The 23535-nt window shown below is 36.4% G+C and overlaps 1 protein-coding gene across 5 annotated transcripts in view; it reads left to right on the forward strand.

Moving 5' to 3' along the window:
• CADM2 (cell adhesion molecule 2) overlaps nt 1-23535 on the forward strand; it is a 1201425-nt gene that overhangs the window by 1009824 nt on the left and 168066 nt on the right. For all 5 annotated transcript variants that reach the window (XM_043892917.1, XM_043892915.1, XM_043892916.1 and 2 more), the window contains 2 exons: nt 8289-8441; nt 10808-10945. In XM_043892917.1, the coding sequence (XP_043748852.1) occupies nt 8289-8441; nt 10808-10945 (291 nt within the window). The remainder of the gene's footprint in view (nt 1-8288; nt 8442-10807; nt 10946-23535) is intronic.

Below are 23535 nucleotides of genomic sequence, written 5' to 3' on the forward strand. Positions count from 1 at the left end.
CACGATGAAGTTGTTATTTGCTGCATTTTAATAGTCTCTTAAAAGTGATTATATAATAAAATATGCTTTTTATCATTATTTAAGCACCCTAAAGTTTGATATAAATTATTACTCACTGGGAATCAATTTAAAGATACTTGTAAATGTGACCACCTGGCAAGAAGTTATGTGACCACCTTTACAAATATCATGACACTGAAGGAAGGAGCACTATTAACACAAGTACACATGAATTTCTATTTGATTCTTAAATGAATATTGTCAGACTAATTCAATAGTACTAGGGTTATTATGTTGATTTGATTTAAAACTAATTAATAAACAACTTATTAGCTATGCCAGTAACTTTTGTCAGAAATCAATATAAAATTTGTCTAAAATTGTTCACATGATCATCTTAGGAATTTTTATTTTACTTAGTGTGAATCTCAAATATGCGTGTATGACTGATGAACCACTTAGAACCAATGGTATATTGGGAAAATAATTTTTACCCAGCATTAAGTCCTGTTTAATGATTCTTACTCATTTGTTACTGCTTCTTATTTGCAGCTAAAATTAGATTCTCCAGAGGTCAGGGTTTTGAACTGTTAAGTCAACTCACCACTGGGTGGCAGGCACCTAATGGCTGATGAGGTGTGACCTCAGAGTAGTTGCTTGGCTCATTGGCTCATTTTAATCTCTATGGTGTGTAAGCAATTACCTTTCTTTTATTCTACACACTCATTTGTTCTCTTAATTATTCCTAAGGTAATGTTCAACTATTTTTTTTTTCAATGAAATGTTTGAGCTTTTATTGTTTAAAAAAGATATTTGGATAACCATGAACATTCTGTGTTCCCAAACTTCTATTTTTTTAAAGATTGAATTCACTTCAACCAACAATATTACAATGCTTTATTCAGGTTCAGTATCAATGTATGGAATTTACTATGTAGAAAGTAGGGATAATTTCTAAGTATCTACTACCTTTTGTTTTCATTTGGAAACCATAAGGTAACATGACAATAACTTCATGGATCACTCATTTAGTATTTCAAATAATTGTTCAATGAATGATATTTTGTTAAAAAAATGTGTAGCATATTTCTAGATCTTTTATGCTAAACAGGGTCTAAACATGACACCCTTTTTCTTCTTTTTTGGGCTTTTCTCCTGTAAGGGATCCCATGGAGATTTATCGAAAAGAACTTCCTAATTCATTTCTTTTTCACCCTGCTCTTATCATAAACAGACAGTTTGGCTCTCAATTTCCATTCAATAGTCATTCACTGAAAACCTCCCCTGCAGATAGTGATGGTGCAGAGTGCTGAGATGAGCAAGACAAGGATCCTTCTCACGGGGAATCCTTTGAGTTATATGACATCCCTCTTTGGACTTTAAAAGGTTTCCTTTTATTCCTTCATACTTAAAGTGCTATGATAAAGTGAACTGCAGATGGCATCCTATTTACAAAATTGAAAAGATAAATGCTGTGGATGTAGGACTTGTTTACAATGTTCAGTCCAATGAAAATCTCCTCAGACAGCTCTTTGTGTTTTTGACAAATGAATTATAGAGGATATTTACATGATAAAAAGATATCTTTACTAATTGTGTCACTTTCTTCCTTTTTGGGAATATGTTCCCAGGTTTTGAATATATATTCATTTCTCTAAGACATATTCCTTATATTTTCACTCAATTATTATTATCTCCACTTAACACTCAGCAAACTGGGGTGCACAACAAGTGCTTCACCTAAATTCATATGGTAACCCCAAAACAGCTTACATTACAATATAGGTATTCTACTTTTCAGAGCCTAGTTTTTAGTCAAGACTGACAGCAATTATAAAGCAACTCAAAAAATTATATGATTTGGTAATTTCAATCAGTTGAGGCATTTCAGACAAAATATTTGGTTTCTCATCAGGATTCCAAATACAAAACATTTTAGCATATCATTGCAGATTTGTTTTCAAGTACTTTGTAACATGATATTAAAGTCCTCATCATAACCCAAAGATAGGAATGAATCAGGAATTATAATCCACAGGAAACCTAAGCTTATATAACTGCCTAAAGCAGATCTTTTGATACCAATACCTGTGCTTTTAGCCTTAGTCCACACAAATTATTTAAATATGAACATTTAATATCTGTATTTATCAGCTTGTATATGTAATTATATTACATGCATATGTAATATATCAGCTTGACTTTGATAATATTATGTAGTTACATAGCTTATATATGTATATATATTATTCAGTTTTACTACATATGTTGGTTAATGTATGCATCACCAGAGTCAAGATGCAAAACAGTTCTATCACAATGATCCCCTGTTCTCTGGTTTTATAACCACACTCACGTCCCTTCCACTTCCCCCCACCTATTACTAACCTTAACCCTTGGGAAGAATTAATTTCTCCAGCTCTACAATTTTAGTTATTTCAAGACACTATATAAAGAGACTTCATCTTAATTTATTTATAGAGTTTTTGAATGTATCACTTTGTATATTTTCTTAGTAGTTGCTCCAGATATTGAAATGTTATACATATATGACTTATCACAGTCTACCAGTTTTACCACTTCTAATAAAATATGAAAACATTACTTCTTTAGATCCCTTTGCCCTACCACTTTTTATGTACTTTGACTAATCCATCTTTACATGTTGAACACTGCATCAGTTGATGGTATAATTTTTGCTTAACTATCATATAATTGGGGAACTACAGAAAGAGTAGTCTACCTTGTATCTACCCATTTTTTTTTCCTGTCACTTATTCTTTCTTCCTTCTTAATGCTTCCATTTTTTTTCTTTTCTGTTTGAAGAACTTTAACTTTTCTTTAAGACAGATCTGCTAGAGGAACATGCTTTTTAGTTTTCCTTCTTCCAAAATACATTTATTTCCCCTTGGTTCCTGAATGGTGGTTTCATTGGATAAGAATTTACTATCGAGAAAAAAAAATAGAAAAAAAAAAAAGAATTTACTATCAATATTTTCTTTCAGCACTTAAAAAATGTGCCACTGCCTCCGACCTCCATAATTTCAAATGAGAAATATTAACATATTGTCATTTGAATTGGTTCTTATAGGTAATATGTCTTTCTCTGTGTCTACTCTTAAGGTTTTATTCACTTTCTTTGGGTTTCAGAATTTTAATTTAGCTACATCTTGATATGGACTTTTGGTTTATCCTATTTGAATTTATTCTTCCTCTTGATTTTTTTTTCTTTTGCCTAAGTTGTGAAGTTTTTGACCATTATTTCTTAAATTCTTTCAGCCCCACTCTCTTTCTCATCTTTTGCAACTCATATGGTAACAATGTTGGATACTGTGTTATTTTCCCTTAGATTTCTAAGATTTTGTTTTTTTGTTTGTTTCCCAATCAGTTTTCTCTCTCTGGTTTGGATCAGGTGAATTATGTTTCTCTGTCCTTAAGTTCACTGATTATATTTTCTGTTGTTACCATTGTGCTGTTAATCCAAGCCAGTGAGTTTTTATTTTGATTATTGTATTTTTGACTTCTATAATTTCCTTTTAGTTCTTTTTTAAATACTTCCTTACTTTGCTGAGATTTTCTATTTTGTGTTGTTACAAGATAATTACTAATTAAATTAAATTAATTTGCCTGTTAAAATAAATTTATGATGACTTCTTCAAATTCTTTTTGTCAGATAATTTTAACATCCATTTCAACTCAGTGTTAGCATCTGTTGCTTATTTGTACTCATTAAAGATTTGATTTTCCTAGTATTTGGTGTGACCAGTAATTTTTCTTTTTTTTATCAAGTACTGGACAGTTTGGCTATTATGTTAGGAGAATCTGGATACTATTTATATCTTCTCCTCTATATAGATTCATCCCACAGATCCTAGCTTATATTTGTGGGCTACAGTACCACTGACAATTTAGTTTTCAGAGACTTTGTGGTGCTATTTGCTCAGTTTGAGCTGACCTGGGAGTTGTTTTTCCTGGTAGTTGTACCAGTCTTGTCAAAGACCCCTTCAAGGGCTGGGTAATTGCTTTAGAATCGTTATAGAATTATCCACTGCCTGGGCTGTCCAATTGACTGCTGTCTCTCAGTAGGAAAGGGAAGGGCTTCCCTGGTGGCCAGCCCAATGGAGAAAGAGACTGCTTTCCATGGCAGCAGTACTTCCATTTTATTCCCCTTGGAGGCGGGCTCGTCTCTCCCAAAGTTCTTCGTGGGAATCCCGTTTGACCTGAGATAAAGGCGAGTCCACCTAGGCCACCTTTTGTTGCTAGATATCCGTTAGGAGAAGCCGAGTCTCAATTGCCTTTTACAGATGGTTGGAGAGGCCCTGTATGTATTGTTCCTTGGGTCCTAGTTATATATATTATAGGGGACTGGAATGCAAAAGTAGGAAGTCAAGAAACACCTGGAGTAACAGGCAAATTTGGCCTTGGAGTACAGAAAGAAACAGGGCAAAAGCTAACAGAGTTTTGCCAAGAGAATGCACCAGTCATAGCAAACACCCTCTTCCAACAACATAAGAGAAGACTCTACGTGGACATCACCAGATGGTCAACACTGAAATCAGATTGATTATATTTTTCACAGCCGAAGATGGAGAAGCTCTATATAGTCAGCAAAAACAAGACCAGGAGCTGACTGTGGCTCAGATCATGAACACCTTATTGCCAAATTCAGACTTAAATTGAAGAAAGGTCGGGGGGGGGGGGGGGCACTAAACCATTCGGTTATGACCTAAATCAAATCCCTTATGATTATACTGTAGAAGTCAGAAATAGATTTAAGGGACTAGATCTGATAGATGGAATGCCTGATGAATGACTTGACAGAAGTTCGTGACATTGTACAGGAGACAGTTATCAAAACCATCCCCAAGAAAAAGAAATGCAAAAAAGCACAATGGCTGTCTGAGGAGGCCTTACAAATAGCTATGAAAAGAAAAGTGAAAAGCAAAGGAGAAAAGGAAAGATGTATCCATTTGAATTAAGAGTTCCAAAGAATAGCAAGGAGAGAAAAGAAAACCTTCCTCAGTGATCAATACAAAGAAATAGAGGAAAACAATAGAATGGGAAAGACCAGAGATCTCTTCAAGAAAATTAGAGATACCAAGGGAACATTTCATGCAAAGATGGGCTCAATAAAGGACAGAAATGGTATGAACCTGACAGAAGCAGAAAATATTAAGAAGAGGTGACAAGAATACACAGAAGAACTGTACAGAAAAGATCTTCATGACCCAGATAATCACAATGGTGTAATCACTCACCTAGAGCCAGACATCCTGGAATGTGAACTCAAGTGGGCCTTAGGAAGCAACACTATGAACAAAGCAGTGGAGGTGATGGAATTCCAGTTGAACTATTTTAAATCCTAAAAGATGATGCTGTGAAAGTGCTACACTCAATATGCCAGCAAATTTGGAAAACTCAGCAGTGGCCACAGGACTGAAAAAGGTCAGTTTTCATTCCAATCCCAAAGAAAGGCAATGCCAAAGAATGCTCAAACTACCGCACAATTGCACTCATCTCACACGCTAGTAAAGTAATGCTCAAAATTCTCCAAGCCAGGCTTCAACAATATGTGAACTGTGAACTTCCAGATGTTCAAGCTGGTTTTAGAAAAGGCAGAGGAACCAGAGATCAAATTGGCAACATCCGCTGAATCATCAAAAAAGCAAGAGAGTTCCAGAAAAGCATCTATTTCTGCTTTATTGACTATGCCAAAGCCTTTGACTGTGTGGATCACAATAAACTGTGGAAAATTCTGAAAGAGATGGGAATACCAGACCATCTGACCTGCCCCTTGAGAAACCTGTATGCAGGTCAGGAAGCAACAGTTAGAACTGGACATGGAAAAACAGATTGGTTCCAAATAAGAAAAGGAGTACATCAAGGCTGTATATTGTTACCCTGCTTATTTAACTTAAATGCAGAGTACATCATGAGAAATGCTGGCCTGGAAGAGGCACAAGCTGGAATCAAGATTGCTGGGAGAAATATTAATAACTTCAGATATGCAGATGACACCACCCTTATGGCAGACAGTGAAGAAGAACTAAAGAGCCTCTTGATGAAAGTGAAAGAGGAGAGTGAAAATGTTGGCTTAAAGCTCCACATTCAGAAAACTAAGATCGTGGAATCCAGTCCCATCACTTCATGGCAAATAGATGGGAAACAGTGGAAACAGTGGCTGACTTTATTTTTCTGGGCTCCAAAATCACTGCAGATGGTGACTGCAGCCATGAAATTAAAAGACACTTACTCCTTGGAAGGAAAGTTATGACCAACCTAGATAGCATATTAAAAAGCAGAGACATTACTTTGACAACAAATGTCCGTCTAGTCAAGGCTATGGTTTTTCCAGTATGGATGTGAGAGTTGGACTATAAAGAAAGCTGAGTGCTGAAGAATTGATGCTTTTGCACTGTGGTGTTGGAGAAAACTCTTGAGAGTCCCTTGGACTGCAAGGAGATCCAACCAGTCCATCCTAAAGGAGATCAGTCCTGGATGTTCATTGGAAGGACTGATGTTGAAGCTGAAACTCCAATACTTTGGCCACCTGATGATGCGAGGAGCTGACTCATTTGAAAAGACCCTGATGCTTGGAAAGATTGAGGGCAGGAGGAGAAGGGGAGGACAGAGGATGAGATGATTGCACGGCATCACTGACTCAATGGACATAAGTTTGGGTAGGCTCTGGGATTTGGTGATGGACAGGGCGGCCTGGCATGCTGCAGTTCATGGGGTCGCAAAGTGTCCATGACTGAGTGACTGAACTGAACTGAGCTGGGTCCTAGTATCCCTAACCAGTCCTGTTTCCTCTTCCTACTTTTCAAATTACTCCTTTAGTCACCTCTTGCTTAGTTACTGATTTTATAGCTGTATTTAGAGGAAAATATAATGATATTTAAACTTTTTAATGATTTTCCCAAAATGATTTAAAAGGAGCATAAATCAGCAAGTTGTTAAGAGATCTTCTGTGAAAACAAGTGTTCTGTGTAAGAAAAGGTGATTTGAACCAAAGTATATTTTAAACCCTGGTGGCTCAGACAGTAAAGAGCCTGCCTGCATTGTGGGAGACCCGGGTTCGATCCCTGGGTCGGGAAGATCGCCTGGAGAAGGGAATGGCAACCTATTCCAGTATTCTTACCTGGAAAATCCCAGGGATCTAAGAGTCTGGTGGGCTACAGTCCATGGGTCTCAAAGAGCCAGACACAGCTGAGCGACTAACAACAGCAACAAAACAAATACTACAGCAGAGGCAGAAACCAATCAGAGCAAAAAAATATCAGGTACCCTCTGGGTGGACCTCCCTAGTGTCTCAGTGATAAAGAATCCACCTGCCAATTCAGGAGACATGGGTTCGATCCCTGGGTCCAGAAGATCCCTTGCAGAAGAAAATGGCAATCCACTCCAGTATTCTTGCCTGGGAAATCCCGTGGACAAAGGAGTCTGGCAGGCAGCAGTCAATGGGTTCACAAAGAGTCACACAACTTAGCAACTAAACAACCACAACAACTCCCTGGGTCCTTTTCAGCTGAAAGTAAGCTCTGGATTAAAAAATAGTTTGACAGGTGTCTCTACTGCAGAGAAACTTTCAATATGCTTAGGTTCATTGTTGATTTCCTAGAAGGAAATGAGCAGTCATAGTTTTCCCAATTTTGTCTGTACACAGAAGTTAATGATTTTGTTTATAGCTTTTCTTGGTACTGGCAACTCATGAAAGACTTTGTGAAGGAAAGCCATTTTTATCACCATCAATATCTACATCATCCAAAGCATTATATATACTAGATCCAATCATTTAATTAAAAAGTTGTTTCTGAGAACATTAAGGAACACAATTCTACTTTGTAAAAAAAATCTGATTTAAAAATTCAGTATATGTAAACATTACTTTAAAATGTTTCATGAAACAATATTTAGACACACTCATGGCCAGGAAGTCTTCTCTGATAGCTCAGTTGGTAAAGAATCTGCCTGAATGCAGGAGACCCCAGTTCGATTGCTGGGTCAGGAAGATCTGCTGGAGAAGAGATAGGCTACCCACCCCAGTATTCTTGGGTTTCCCTTGTGGCTCAGCTGGTAAAGAATCTGCCTGCAGTGTGGGGTCAAGCCCTAGGTTGGGAAGATCCCCTGGAGAAGGGAAAGGCTACCCTCTCCAGTATTTTGGCCTGGAGAATTCCATGGACTGTATAGTCCGTGTTTGCTATATATTGTGCTAAAAGTATGTGGTCTTACAGGACTGACTTTGTCTACTGTTTTAATTCACATTTTCAATATTTTCTTTTTTCCAGCCTTAAGAGACAATAGAATCGAGCTGGTTCGGGCTTCCTGGCATGAACTGAGTATCAGCGTCAGTGATGTCTCTCTGTCTGATGAAGGACAGTACACCTGTTCTTTATTTACAATGCCTGTCAAAACTTCCAAGGCCTATCTCACTGTCCTGGGTAAGTGCAAGAGACTTACACTATGTGATCACAAGCCAGAGAGATGTGTACAGATATAGCAACATGATTCAATAACAAATCTCCACTTTGAGGGTTATCAAAAGGCTTTTAAAAAACTCACACAGTCATTTCCCCCATTTCACAAATAGGTACAAAGACGTGTGAAGGTCTGTAGGACTTCCTAAGAGCACACAGCCATTTTGTTTCTTAGCCAGAGATAGATAACAGGTTTTTTTATTTTTCAGCTAAGTTCCTTTGTGTCAAATCAGCTCTTTAGTGCATGTATGGTGCTCCTTTTATAAAGAGATAGAATAATGAGCATAATGAAGTCAATGTGTCTATGAGTACTCCTCCATCTTATCATCAGTCACCTGATGGGCTCCTCCTAATATCTTTTGACTTCCAAATATGACCCCTTTGTGTAACTAAGTACATTTAAATGACCCTGACATTTCTATTTGTCTTCTTGCTTTTTAACTTTGTACTTTTCTAGATTGCTGAATGAAATACATTACATTGCTTGTGTATGCAGTTTGCAACTTCTGTGTTTTTATTCTCTAAGTATTGGGCCATTTTTCTAAAGGTTATGGTGACATAAGAAAGCAATACATTCATAGTGTTTCTGGGGAAATAAAGTTGCAGCTCAGAGCTCTGTGATTCCACAGATGTCAGTAGCCCAATCAGCTGAAATTGCTGCAGTTCATTGAAACACACCTGTGTACTGAACAAGTTAGAGGAATTTAAAGATTGATTTTTTTTTTTCTTGCCTCAGTTTGCCTTCCTTTTTTTTTTTTTTGATAGATAAAAGCATAACACTGTATTTAAAGTAACTAATGCATGCTGGTTTTTTTTTTTTTTTTTTTTGGTTTAGAATATTAAAGTTAATCCAGCTAGTAAATTTGTTTTATGCATAGGATATGAAATATGTTTCTTTGCAAGCCCCACTGGGACTATTGTATAAAAATCTTCACAAGTTTGCCACTAAGGACAAAATATATCCACTACATGGAGTATTTCAGGATAGCAGATGCCTAAGGTTAATGCTTTGTTCTGTAGAGAGCCAACTTGAGACCCCAAGAAAGAGGCAATTGCCTACTTTCAGTTTATTAAATGGTGATGTGATGTAATTTTTTTTAAGCAGTATGAAGGTGAACAGAAAATAAATAAATAAATAAATAAAGCTAGCCAGCTAATGAAATATGTCAATTTGTCATTTATCTTTATTGTTCTTGTTGTTCCTTTAGTTTGCATTTCTTTTATTGGTGACTTCCAACATTCTTACATTTTATTCTTTTCAAACTGAATTAAATAGTACAATAAAGAAGATTCCAGCCTGCTTTTTTTTATTGAACACTTTTAGAAGAAATTTTAATAAATCTCTATCATGACAGCAGAATATTATTGCCTCCAAAATGTGTAACATTCTATTATTTAAGTCATCCATGTCTATCTCTGCATATTAGCTTTCTGTTTATTCACTGGATGATTTGGACTTGAAAAGGTAATAAGTGGCTAGCATTAACTAGCATTAAAAATAATACATATCATGTTCCACAAAACTGTAATTGTATTTCTAATACAAATGACATCAAGAAACATTCTTTCCCTCAGAAGAATAAGAAAAATAAGTATGGTTGCAATTATTGATGAATCCCTTATTCCAAAATGCATTTTCTAAAAAAATGTACACAGAGAAAAACAATATCTTTTAAGCTCTAAGAATTATGAAGTCAGGAATGAAAGGTGCTATTGTGGTTAAATCACAGTTTGCTAAAGAATGAAGAAATACAGTTTGCAGATTTTTTTGTTTTTCCTGGTGCAAGCAATCTACCTTCTGAAACACATACAGTGGTAAATCTTAAGATACATTGAATGGGTGTTTTTGAGATTTACAAAGAGTATTTTTGCTGGTAAAATTTAACTTAAAAAAACTACTTGGAATTAAATGCAGTTTAAATGCTTTCTGGATAATATACATACATATGCATATTTACACAGACACATACATATGTGTTTGCATGTATATATGTTGTTATTGAGTCACTAAGTCGTGTCCGACTCTTCTATGATCCCATGGACTGTAGCCCACCAGGCTCCTCTTTCATGGGATTCTCTAGGTAACAGTATTGGAGTGGGTTGCCATTTCTTTCTCCAGTATATGTGTGTACGTATATATATATATATATATTATATATTTTAAGTAACTTTTATTATATAGCAGTTTTTTATTATTATATTTTATTTTATTTTTCTTGACTGAAATTACTGTTGAACACCCAGTTTGGCTTGTTTGCAAAAGTAATGGTCATGAAAACAAATCAACATTGGAGATTAAAGTTCACTTCATCCATTTGCCTACATTTCAGGTGTTCCTGAGAAACCTCAAATTAGTGGATTTTCATCCCCAGTTATGGAGGGAGACTTGATGCAGCTGACTTGTAAAACATCTGGTAGTAAACCTGCAGCTGATATAAGATGGTTCAAAAACGACAAAGAGATTAAAGGTAAGGATGGGGGGAAAGTCTCCTAATCCATATCAATGTGTTGAAACTGTCATGAAGTGTTAGATCCACAGAGTTTTACATCTCCTTTTTCGAATGTAGTCAGTTTCTGATTAAGTGTAATTTGAACCAGATTTACCTTAAATTGGGTAATTTTACAAGGTATGTGAACACCATTTCTGTGTGCTCCATTTTTCTCTCATATAAAACAGTTTTAGAATGATATATATCTAGTGGGAAAGTTGGAGAAATAAATGAGTTAATATACAAAAGCCACAGAGATTTGTGCTTGACAATAGTAAGGGCAAAGTATTTGTTAGATGTGGCCATTTTAGAACTCATCTATAGTATTTAGATTATAGACAGAGAAATTCCATGAATTATTACTTCAACTTAGTGGTTCTGAAAATACAAATTTCTGAGAATAAAACTAGCTAAACATTAATAAATTTGCTTTTCAGTAGTTCTCACAGAGGGCAAAAAATGTACTTGTCTCAGTAAAAATGCATAGAAATGTAAATGTTAACCATAGTTCTGCTCCTTCATGCCCTTAAACACACACGCACACACATGCACACACTCTTTTAAGGTGGAATAAGTTTATAGAGGAGATGGCTATTAAGGTTAGTAGTGATTTTTCTTTTTTACCCCACATGCACATATCTTGGACCTGATATCATATGTCTGTTAAAACCCAAGTTATCAGTTCAGTTCAGTCACTTGGTCGTTTCTAACTCTGCGACCCCATGGACGCCAGGCTTCCCTGTCCATCACCAACTCCTGGAGCTTCTTTTTAAACCCAAGTATAAAAATCATCTGGGCTTCCCTGATAGCTCAGTTGGTAAAGAATCCGCCTGCAATGCTGGAGACCCCAGTTGGATTCCTGGGTTGGGAAGATCCACTGGAGATGGGATAGGCTATCCACTCCAGTATTCTTGGGCTTCCCTTCTGGTTCAGTGGTAAAGAATCCACCTACAATGCAGGAGACCTGGGTTTGGTCCCTGGGTTGGGAAGATGCCCTGGGAAAGGGAAAGGCTACCCTCTCCAGTATTCTGGCTTGAGAATTCCATGAACTGTATAGTCCATGGGGTCGCAAACAGTTGGACATGACTGAGTGACTTTCACTTTCAAAAAATCATCTATTATGCTTGTTGAAAATGTTTCCTATTTATATAGCAATATGTATTATTCTCAGGGTAACCTTCTCAGTTCAGTTCAGCCTCAGTCGTGTCAGACTCTTTGTGACTCCATGGACTGCAGCAAACCAGGCTTCCCTGTCAACCAACTCCCAGAGCTTGCTCAAGCTCATGTCCATTGAATCAGTGATGTCATCCAACCATCTCATCCTCTGTCACCCCCTTCTCCTCCTGCCTTCAATGTTTCCCAGCATCAGGGTCTTTTCCTGAGTCAGTTCTTCCCATCAGGTGGCCAAAATATTAGAGCTTCAGCTTCAGCATCAGTCCTTTCAATGATTATTCAGGACTGATTTCCTTTAGGGTTGACTGGTTTGATCCCCTTACAGTCCAAGGGACTCTCAAAAGTCTTCTCCAACATCACAGTTCCTTCTAGGATATAGGTATATGCAAACCATTCTGATTATTTTAACTTGTAATTCATGTATCTTACTTGGACAGGGAGGTCTAACAGATAGAATTGTCTATATTATTGGGTTGGCCAAAAAGTTTATTCAGGTTTTCCCATAATTCTTGCCTCTTTTCTATTTTAGTTACTCTTTCTCTCTGTATATATATATATATATTTCCCCCAAACAAGGAACTATCTGTAATTTATCCATAATCACTGTCTTTGCTTTAAAACTTTTAGTAAATACATTTTATTTGACTAAATTTAGAGAAATACAAGCACCCAATTCACAAGTCAGATACATCAGTTTGCTAAATGAAACTTGCTCTTATAGTCTGCCAGGGCTCAGGACCATTCATTCTAATTCTACCCTTAGGGTTTATTTGTTTATGTATGTGTGTTAAATGTCTGGTCTTGATTAGATCTTTTCTAAATGAACCCTCTACACTGCTTCCAGAGTTATCTTAGTATGACAAGGCTCTAATCCAACCACTTTTTCTGTATAAGCATTTCTAATTGAAAGCCCTAACCTGGAGGATAAGTTTAAAATCTGATTTCTTTGGCCTATAAGAAAGCTCCAAGCAGTGAATTCTTACAAATCAGATATTTTTCTATGTGAAAGACTCAGTTTATGCTAGAATGTTCTTCTTAAATACTCTCCTTCAATTAAATTATTACCTACATGCATCCTTTTCTGAATTCTGACACTAAATTAGCTAGTAAATTAGTCAGCTTCTCCTAATTTCTTACCATTTTGTGTTTTAGATAAATATATCCTCAGGGAAATCAGAGACTAACATACTAATCATTAATATTGATTGATTGTTTCTTAACATTGTAGCCTTATGAGAAATGCATGGTATTTTCATAAAATATTTTTATAAAATATCTTAATTTTTGACAAATTTGGTATCTGCTCTGAATACTGGATTTGCTCATAGACTAAGTAGAGAGAGAACTTTTATTTATATACAAAAACATGAAATTTTGATCTTATAAGCACCATAGTCCAAAATCATCTGAATCAAGACTAGAATGAAAATCAAGACAAAACAGTATACAGAATCAGCATATGGCTCTATGCTTGGTTCAGAAGTACTGAAGCTTTCTTTTTCCTATTCTCACCAGTGCATGGCCGTTAACAGAGCGTTTGTTGTTCCTATACTTGCATTTGTTTATATAGCTTTTTATTTGTTTATGACCCTTCTTTTGCATGCTTAAATAGTTTGTCTACACAATGATACAGTGAACTTCCTGAGTCCTCTAAGCTGTTTTAATAGGAGTATATGCAAATTATGCTGTATGCAGTACTCGATACAGAGTGCACATTCATTACTATTGCTTGCTCTCTACCTTGGGAGTGGAAATATACTCTCAAATCCCTCAGCAGACATGTCTCCCTAAAAGGAGTGTTCCATCCTTATCTTGCATTCTTGTCTTTTCAGAAATCAGAATTTGACTCCCTATTACCATATAGCAGTTTTTACTACAATATCACTTGAGACATTTTATAAAGACACTCCCTATCAACGTATGACAAAACCCACTGGAAAAAAAAAATAAAATAAAAAAAAAACAAAAAAAAAAAACAAACAAAAAAAATAATAAAATGACAACGACATTGTACGTGAAAAAAAAAAAAAAAAAAAGACACTCCCTAGTATAAAGAATGGGAATAGAGAGGCTAATCAAACCTAGCTAAATTCAATTCAATAAGAAATTTTTAAAATATCTCCCAACTAGAATTATGGCACATGAGTGAATATACAACTAAAGAAACCAAGAACTTTGACCTGGAGATGTTTAAGATGCCATTGGTATAATAAAACCAGATATGAGGAATATTTTCCTATAAACAGGAATGTGTAACATCATATACAATAAATCCCAAAGTAGTTATATTGTGGGGGGAAAGGGTTATTTTCCATATGTTTTAACTAAGCATTGACAAGTTCAACATATTGACTCTGTGTTAAATTTCAAACTCTATTTAATAGAGTTATGAGCATTAAAAGTGACTTCTGATTTCAGAAGGAGTCATTCTTCTATACATTGTTTTGCCATTATTCCCTATCATATGAATTCAATTACCAAGTTTCTAGAGGAAAGTTGTTTCACACTCTTACCTGATCACATTTTCTTGGCCAGGGTATTTCTATATTAGATTATAGAGCCGTGATCTTCAAACTTTAGCAGGTACCATCATCACCTCCAGGGCCTGTTAAATCTCAGGTTAGAGGGGTCTGACCCCAGTTTTTCTGATTGAGTAGGTCTGGGTTGGAGCCCAAGAATATATATGTTAAGCAATGTGTTGAATTTGTGAGTGATGATGATGCTCCCGTTTGGGGGCCACATTGCCATAAAGAACATAATGTTGAGAAGTATCAGTAACATATAGAAGTCTTGCCTCTGTCTTTGAACTTTAGTTTCTCAGCCAGTAAATGAGGATTATAAAACTTGCCTCAAAGTGCTATTGTAGGGATTTTATACAAACCAACTCGTATGACAAAACTTGACAGTGTATTAAAAACCAGAGATATTACCTTGCCAACAAAGCTCCATATGGTCAAAGCTATGGTTTTTCCAGTAGTCATGTATGGATTTGAGAATTGAACCATATAGGAGGCTGAGTGCCAAAGAATTGATGCTTTCAAATGATGCTGCTGGAGAAGACTCTTGAGAGAAGGGACTCTCCCTCTCCAAGGGAGGACAGCAAGGATATCAAACTTAAAGGAAATCAATACTAAAGGAAATTAACTTTGAATATTCATTGGAAGGACTAATGTTGAAGCTGAAGCTCTAACACTTTGGCCATCTGAGGCAAAGAGCCAACTCATTGGAAAAGACCTTAATGCTGGGAAAGACTGAGGGCAGGAGGACAAGGGGGCAACAGTGGATGAGATGGTTGGCTGGCATCATCAACTCGATGGGCATGAATTTGAGTGAACTCTGGGAGATAGTGAAGACACAGAGAGACCTAGTATGCTGCAGTCCAGAGGGTCACAGACATGACTTAGCGACTGAAGAACAATGATATGTATAAAGTATTTTCATAGTATAAGGAATCACTGCATATCATTTAGATATTATCGTTGTTATTGCTGTCATTATTATTACTACCTTGAGCAAACCATGATTGATGAGCTGTAACAATCCCTGAACTAGTCCTAGAAATATAACCAAAACAGAATTACTCCTTTAAGGTATTCATTTTGGGGAGATGGACATGTAAACATAAAATCTAACAAGTATAGTAATAGAATTATGAACTGGCTAGTTTTTTGTACAAAACAAGAAGCAGAAACAAGCCCTACTTTGTGGTAGAGGTAAAGACAAGTGTTCATTGATGAATATTGGTACTCAGTAAATGTCTGTTAAATAAATAAGTGGATCTTAAGGGATGAATGGAATTCACCATATGGTTTGTGGGTAAAAGTAGGTGGTAGAGCATTCTAAAGGAAGGAACGGTGTCTTTATAGAGAGTAAAAAGAATCTGATTGTTTGAAGGAACTGAAGCTTTCTGTGTGATACAGACATGAGAGATAAATGGGAAGATATGGAACAATTAAATCATGGATATTTTATTTCAGATTAAGGAGTTTGAAGTTTATTCTGTAGGCAGTGATGAGACATTTTTTGCCATATGCTTTGAACAGTGGAATGAACAAGCATAATTTTCCTCTAACTGTTTTCCCCCCATAAGTCTGACTCAGAAATCCTTGGGTGCCTCTGGGCAACTCCATATTCAAAACTGCAGGGAGTTTCACTGTAGCTTTTAATCTTCTGTGCAGCTTTGAAATCTGAATATTTGCCATTTAGTATAGGGAAAAAAAAATGTGTATTGCTTTCCTAAATCTGTCAGCATCCTGAGAACTTATATAAACTTTCCATTTCATGTATAAGTTTAGTAAGTTGTAATTTGAGCAGTTGTGATCATAAAATCTTAAGATTTTCTTTTCCAGCCAACTAGCTTTTACATGAATATGTTAGGCAGAATTCTATGAGACCCTCAGTGACCCACATTTTTGTATCATCTTTTCCCTTGGAGTGTAGAAAGAACTTGTGAAGACATGTGATATCACTGCCTTGATCATGTCACCTTACATGGCAAAAGGGATTTTACAGATACAGTTATGGGCCCTTTTTGAGTTCATCAAAGGGAGATTATCAAGGGAAGCCCAACATAATGAGTTAAGGCCTTTATAAAAGGAGGAAGAATCAGACATTCTCCTCCCGGCCTGCTGCTGCTGCTGCTAAGTCGCTTCAGTTGTGTCTGACTGTGCGACCCCATAGACTGCAGCCCACCAGGCTCCGCCATCCCTGGGATTCTCCAGGCAAGAACACCCGGCCTAGAAGACCACAAAGAGTTATGTGTGAACTGACTGTAGGGGCCATGTGACAAAGAACTGTGGTGACCTCTGGGAGCTGAAAGTTGTTCCTGAATGACAGATAGTGAGAAAATGGAGACCTTGGACATACAGCATCAAAGAAGTAAATTTGCCAACAATCAGTAAGTTTGTAGAGGATTTGAAACTTAGATGGGAATCACAGCCTCAGCCAGAACCATGATTTCAACCTGGTGACACTGAGAAGAGAATCACGTTAAGTATTATCTGGACTCATCATCCATAGATATTGTGAGATAATAATACTGTTTTATGACAGTAAACTCGTCATGATTTATTATGCATCAATAACAGGAAGCTGATATCTAGAAAGGCAGAATGATTTCTCATAGTCGTATATCTGACAAAGACTGAGCTTGAATATTCTGATTCTAAGACCCAGTACTTGAGTCTGGGAAGAAAGCTGAAGCCTAGAAGAATATTTAAGGGACATTTGAAGAATGAACTAATATGGCCCTAGAATAATGGATGAGATGGAATTTTTTAAATGGATGGATTTAAGAGAGAAGACAAATTTCAGGTGAACTTGGTGAATGAATCTGGGAGATGGAGCAAAAGCAAGAATCAGAGACAACAAAATGTGGGTGCCTGAGTGACTTTGTTAGTGAATATGTGGAAATAAGGCACTAGCAGAAATTACTTCAGAAATAAATGATGATATGTTTATAATTTGAGGTTGAAATAACTATATAAAATCTAAAAGTTAAGATTAGTAGGCTTTTGGAGTTAGGTGATTTATTATTTTTTTTTCCAGTGGGTAAGAAGGGAATTTTTACAATACAAAGGTCTACCATCTCCTAATAAAGGACATTTTTAGTTTTAGCCTTTTTAAATAATCACCCTTTGTCTCTGCATCACATTCCCAATAAAAACCCACTCAGGTCATTCTGACCCTGAGAATCTTGCTATGTTTGCTATGCATATCCATCAAAGTCTAACTTTGTGGGGAGTCACTGAAGCTTGTCAGTTCCTAATAGTATTGCCTGCATTCTGCAAGTGTTATTTTACTTATTAAACAACACTTGTTTCAAATGTTGGACCATCAAGTGTAAGCTGATTTCAGCTGTGTTTCCCTGTGTGAACAGGGATTTTGATGTACACTTTAAATGTTAATCAAAAATAATGCCACAGATCATTTTCAAGTTGGCTACATATAGTGTAATTGTACCATAAGCTACTAAGTAAATAATTTTTCAGCATTTGGAAACATGAGAGTGAATTTCTGAAAGCTGTGTTTCTCAAAAAGTAGCCTTAAAACAGCTTAAATTAGAATCACCTCAGGTACAGTTAGAAAAATGCAGATTCCTGGTCTCAATGAAAACCTTTAAAATCAGAATTCCTGTTGTCAAGCCCAGAAGTGCTAATATTTATGAAGTACCTCTGGCTTGGCTGGTAAAGAATCTGCCTGCAATGGGGGAGACCTGGGTTCAATCCCTGGGTTGGGAAGATCCCCTGGAGAAGAGAAAGGCTATCCACTCCAGTTCTGGCCTGGAGAATTCCATGGACTATCAGTGAGGTCACAAGGAGTCAGGCATGACTGAGTGACTTTCACTTCATTTCACTTCACTTCTATTGATCCTTAGGCTCACTATAGTTGAAGAATGCATAAGATTAGAAACCAGCTAGCCAAATATTAATCAATAGTTAAAGAAAGAAAGAGAGGAGACCTAATCCACTAAGTTTAGAAAATGATTTGATGTTCTGTGTTCTTTATGGATCTATTCTTAGAAGGAGATTCTCTAAAACTAAATGTACTTTAGTGCTTCAACATTTCTGAGAATAACTGTAAAAGTTCCATTAGCCAATATCTTAGCAGTATTCTCTGGCTGGATGATTTTTAAAATTTGTGTTTCTTGCTTTGAACTCTGTGGACTCTACTTTGAGAAATGGTAGGCTATACATTTAATTTAAATACTCTCTCTGGTATTGTAAAACTAGTTTTGGCCTAATGCTTCATTTAATGTCAGTTGCACAAAGCCTTAATTTAAATGAGTGAAATATTAACATATTATACAGAGATTGTGAATTCCCTGGAGCTAAACACAAAAGAGAATAAAAGGGAAATATCTGTGTGCCCTGAGTTTAAACTCCTGTATCATGTAGGATATGGATTAATTAAAAGTTTGCCATTTAAACTTACAGTGTACACCATCAGTTCAGTTCAGTTCAGTTGCTCAGTTGTGTCCAGCTCTTTGCGACCCCATGGACTGCAGCATGCCAGGCCAGGTCCCCATCCATCACCATCTCCCAGAGCTTGCACAGACTCATGTCAATCAAGTCTGTGATGCCATCCAACCATCTTATCCTCTGTTGTCCCCTTCTCCTCCTGCCTTCAATCTTTCCCAGCATCAGGGTCTTGCCCAATGAGTCAGCTCTTTGCATCATGTGGCCAAAGTATTGGAACTTCAGCTTCAGCATCAGTCCTTCGAAAGAATATTTAAGGTTGATTTCCTTTAGGATTGATTGGTTTGATCTCCCTGCAGTCCATGGGACTCTCAAGAGTCTTCTCCACCACCACAATTCAAAAACATCAATTCTTTGGTTCTCAGCTTTCTTTATAGTCCAACTCTCACATCCATATGTGCCTGCTGGAAAAACCATAGCTTTGACTAGATGGACCTTTGTCAGCACAGTAATATCTCTGCTTTTTAATATGCTGTCTAGGTTGGTCATAGCTTTTCATCCGAGGAGCAAGCATCTTTTAATTGCATGGCTGCAGTCACCAACTGCAGTGATTTTGGAGCCCAAGAAAATAAAGTCTGCCACTGTTTCCACAGATAAATGAATTTTTGAGTTTTTTGTTTGTTTGTTTAAATTTACCACTTTGAAAGTGTCCTTACCATTTAAATCTGGATCATTCTGGACCCCATATTAAATCAAAAAAAGAAATAGCATTGGTAATACCTGTAAGTGAGGCATGTGTGTGTACATACAACTGGGGGTTTTCTAAACGCTGTTGATTATATTAGCTCAAGATTCTCTCAAGATACAATGAGAAACATAAGGCATCTTTATGGAAAAAGATAAAACAATTGTTTCATCTGAGTGTGAATAGCTAATGAAAGCAAATGATAACCAACAATCTTTGAGAAACTTTTCATTTTTAAAGTTTCTTATTTTTTAAAAGCAACTGTTGAGGTAGACAAAAAGCAATCTACCCATATTTTAAGTGTATATTTTAGTATATTTTCACCATGATCAAGATAGTGGACATATTCCTCATCTACAAAAGTTTGTTCACATACATTAATAATTCCTTCCTGCTGATCTTTTTTGTCCACCACCACCCCCCCCGCCCACAACCCTGTCTCACTTCCAGGAAACCACTATTCTACTTTATGCAGTTATATATTATGTTCTTTAGAATTTTATATAAATCAAGTCATACACTCTTCTTTGATTTATTTCTTTCAGGATAAATATTCTGGGATTCATCCATATTGCATATAAAAAAGCTTTTGTGTGTTACTGATAGGTATTCTATTGTAAGCATCTGTACTACAATTTGTTTATCCATTTATCTGGTATAGACATTTAGGTTGTTTACAGTTTGGGGCCGTTGCAATAAAGCTGCTATGAACATTTAGATACAAGTATTTGTATATAGCTCTACTTTTACTTCTCTTGGGTAAAAGTCTAGGAGTAGAATGGCTGAGTCATATAGTAGACACATGTTTAATTTTTAAAGGCATTCCCAAACTATTTTTCAAAGTGGTTGTACTACTTCATGAAATCCAAATTCTAAGTTGTATTATTATTATTATTTTTTTTTTACTTTTATGAATCATGCTTTGGTATTATATGTAAGATGTTTTTGCCTAATCCAAGATCAGAAGAATTATTTCCATAAATTTTACATTCTTAGGTTTTGTATGTAATTTGAGAGATTTTATATTTTCATTGCCCTTGTCTTTTACTTCTCTCAGCTATATTGTTTCTAGGTCAGTTTCAAGAGACTGACTGATCTCATTATAAATAGCATTTTCCTGCTTCTTTGAAGGCAGACTTGTTTTTGACTGGATTAGGGACATTAAAATGTTCACATTTCTGGTGCTGAATATTCTTTTAATTCTATAAGAATTCTTAAGTTTTGTTCTGGTTAAGTAACTTAGAAAGAATTTAATGCTTTCAGAAGTGAATGTGTTACTTGCTCAGTCATATCCAGCTCTTTGTAACCCCATGGACTATAGTCTGCTAGGCTCCTCTGTCCATGGAATTCTCCAAGCAAGAATACTAGAGTGGGTACCCATTCCCCTCTCCAAGGGATCTTCCTGACCCAGGGATTGAACCCAGGTCTCCTGCATTGCAGGTGGATTCTTTACTGTCTGAACCACCAAGGAAGCCCTTTCAGAGGATCCTTTAAATTTCTTAGGAGGGACAGGGCAGCATTTATTGTAATAATTACTTAAATCCCATTGTTGTAGTTCAATTGCTAAGTTGTGTCTAACTCTTTGTGACCCCATGCACTGCAGCACACCAAGATACCCTGTCCTTCACTATTTCCCGGAGTTTGCGCAAACTCACATCCATTGAGTTGATGATGCCATCCAACCATTTTATCCTCTGTCACCCCTTTATCCTCATGCCCTCAATCTTTCCCAGCATCAGAGTCTTTTCCAATGAGTTGGCTCTTCACATCAGGTGGCCAAAGTATTGGAGCTTCAGCATCAGTTCTTCCAAAATCTTCTGAGTGCTCCAGGTACGAATTATGAGCTTTTTTTTTTTTTTTTTTAATCATGTTAGTTAGAACAGGCACTATTTCTCTGTCCTATACCATCATATACCATTTCCTCTAATTTTTTCTGATAGTTCTTGTCCTAGCTTCAAATGCTTTCCTCACACAGATACACTAATCAATAATTAGGGATACTGCAGAAGTCTGGAGCCATCTCTTCATGTAGCTCTTTCCTTGTTGATATTCTGTCCTGTAAACGCTTAAAGGCTTCCCAAGGAATGACAACCCACTCTGGCAATCTTGCCTGGAAAATCCCATGGACAAAGGAGCCTGGTAAGCTATAGCCCATGGGGTCACAAGAAGTCAGACATGACTGAGTGAGTGAGCACACAACCCTGTAAACTTTAGCCCTCTGGGCTTCTTAGACACCCAGCTCTATCAGTAATACTCAGGGAGGCTGCCAGGTTATACATGATTTTCCCTCCATACTTCATTGCTTAGAAAATCTCTCAAGGCATTAAGCAGAGACAAATTTTAAGGTTCATTTCATTTGTTTTCCATCTCTCTGGTGTAACAGTCCATTATTATGATGTTCAATATCTTGGAAACTTGCTTTTTCCAGATAAGAGGTAAATCCAGCCTTGTTACTCTGCTAGGTTGAAAGCGAAAGTTATTTTACCTACATTTTTTAAATGTAGAAATATAATACTTTTATTTAAATGGTGTTTTAATTTTGTTTGATTGCTTATTTGTTTTAAGATTATACAATATAATAAATTTAAGAAGATGAACATGATTAAGTGTAAAATATATTCATACTCACTTTGGCGAAATATTTTAGATTAATAGTTCTGCTAGTTTTAATGTCAGAAGTTATTTTAAGTAAAATAGCAACAGAAATTCAGTGCTAGTATATGTGGTTCTGGGAATGGAAAAAGAAGTTCCAGCATGTATATAATGATATCTTTAACTGGATTTCACTTATTGTTAAGAAAGAGAATTATATCAATAACAAAAAAATGTTTTATTGCTTATTAATGCTTTTATTCACTATTTTTAACTTGTGTTAAAGAAAGTGCAACCCTCACTCATCCATGAATTATCAGCCAACAAGCAATGTTGAGATACTATAATAACATAAATATTCAGATCTACTAGCTTTCTAGCTCACATCTGCCAATGGAGAGACTTAATCACTGCTCACAATCTCCTCAGGTTCTTTTCAAAAGACACTTTATGATTTCTTCATGTGCTAAGAAAGATGCCTCTCCCATTAAAGAGCTTTAGATTTTTCATGAAAATGCAGTTTTTTATGATTTCTGTGCCATATAAGGAGAGATGGTCTCATTACCATCAGCTTTAGCAAATGATCTTCTTGGGGCCCAGGAAGATATTTTATGAAATTTATGAATCAAATCTATCTAAAAATGATTATTTAATTCTTTGATCAGACAGCATACAAAAACACAGACATCATTTTGCTGGCAAAGGCCAATATAGTCAAAGAATAGTCATGCATAGATGTGATAGTTGGGCCATAAAGAAGGCTGAGCACTGAAGAATCAATGCTTTCAAACTGTGGCGCTGGAGAAGCTCTTGAGAGTCCCTTGGACAGCAAGGAAATCAAACCAGTCAATCCTAAAGAAAATCAATCCTGTATATTCATTGGAAGGACTGATGCTGAAGTTTAAGTTCCAATACTTTGGCCACCTGATGCAAACAGCTATTTCATTGGAAAAGATTCTGATGCTGGGAAAGATTGAGGGCAAGGGGACAAGGGGGCAACAGTGGATGAGATGATTGGATGGCATCATTGACTCAATGGACATCAGTCTGAGCAAATTCCAGGGGATATGAAGGACAGTGAAGCTTGGCATGCTGCAGTCCATGGGTTCACAAAGAGTTGGACACAACTGAGCGACCAAACA

The sequence above is a fragment of the Cervus elaphus genome, chromosome 31 (assembly GCF_910594005.1).
Source record: "Cervus elaphus chromosome 31, mCerEla1.1, whole genome shotgun sequence".
Classification (NCBI taxonomy): domain Eukaryota; kingdom Metazoa; phylum Chordata; class Mammalia; order Artiodactyla; family Cervidae; genus Cervus; species Cervus elaphus.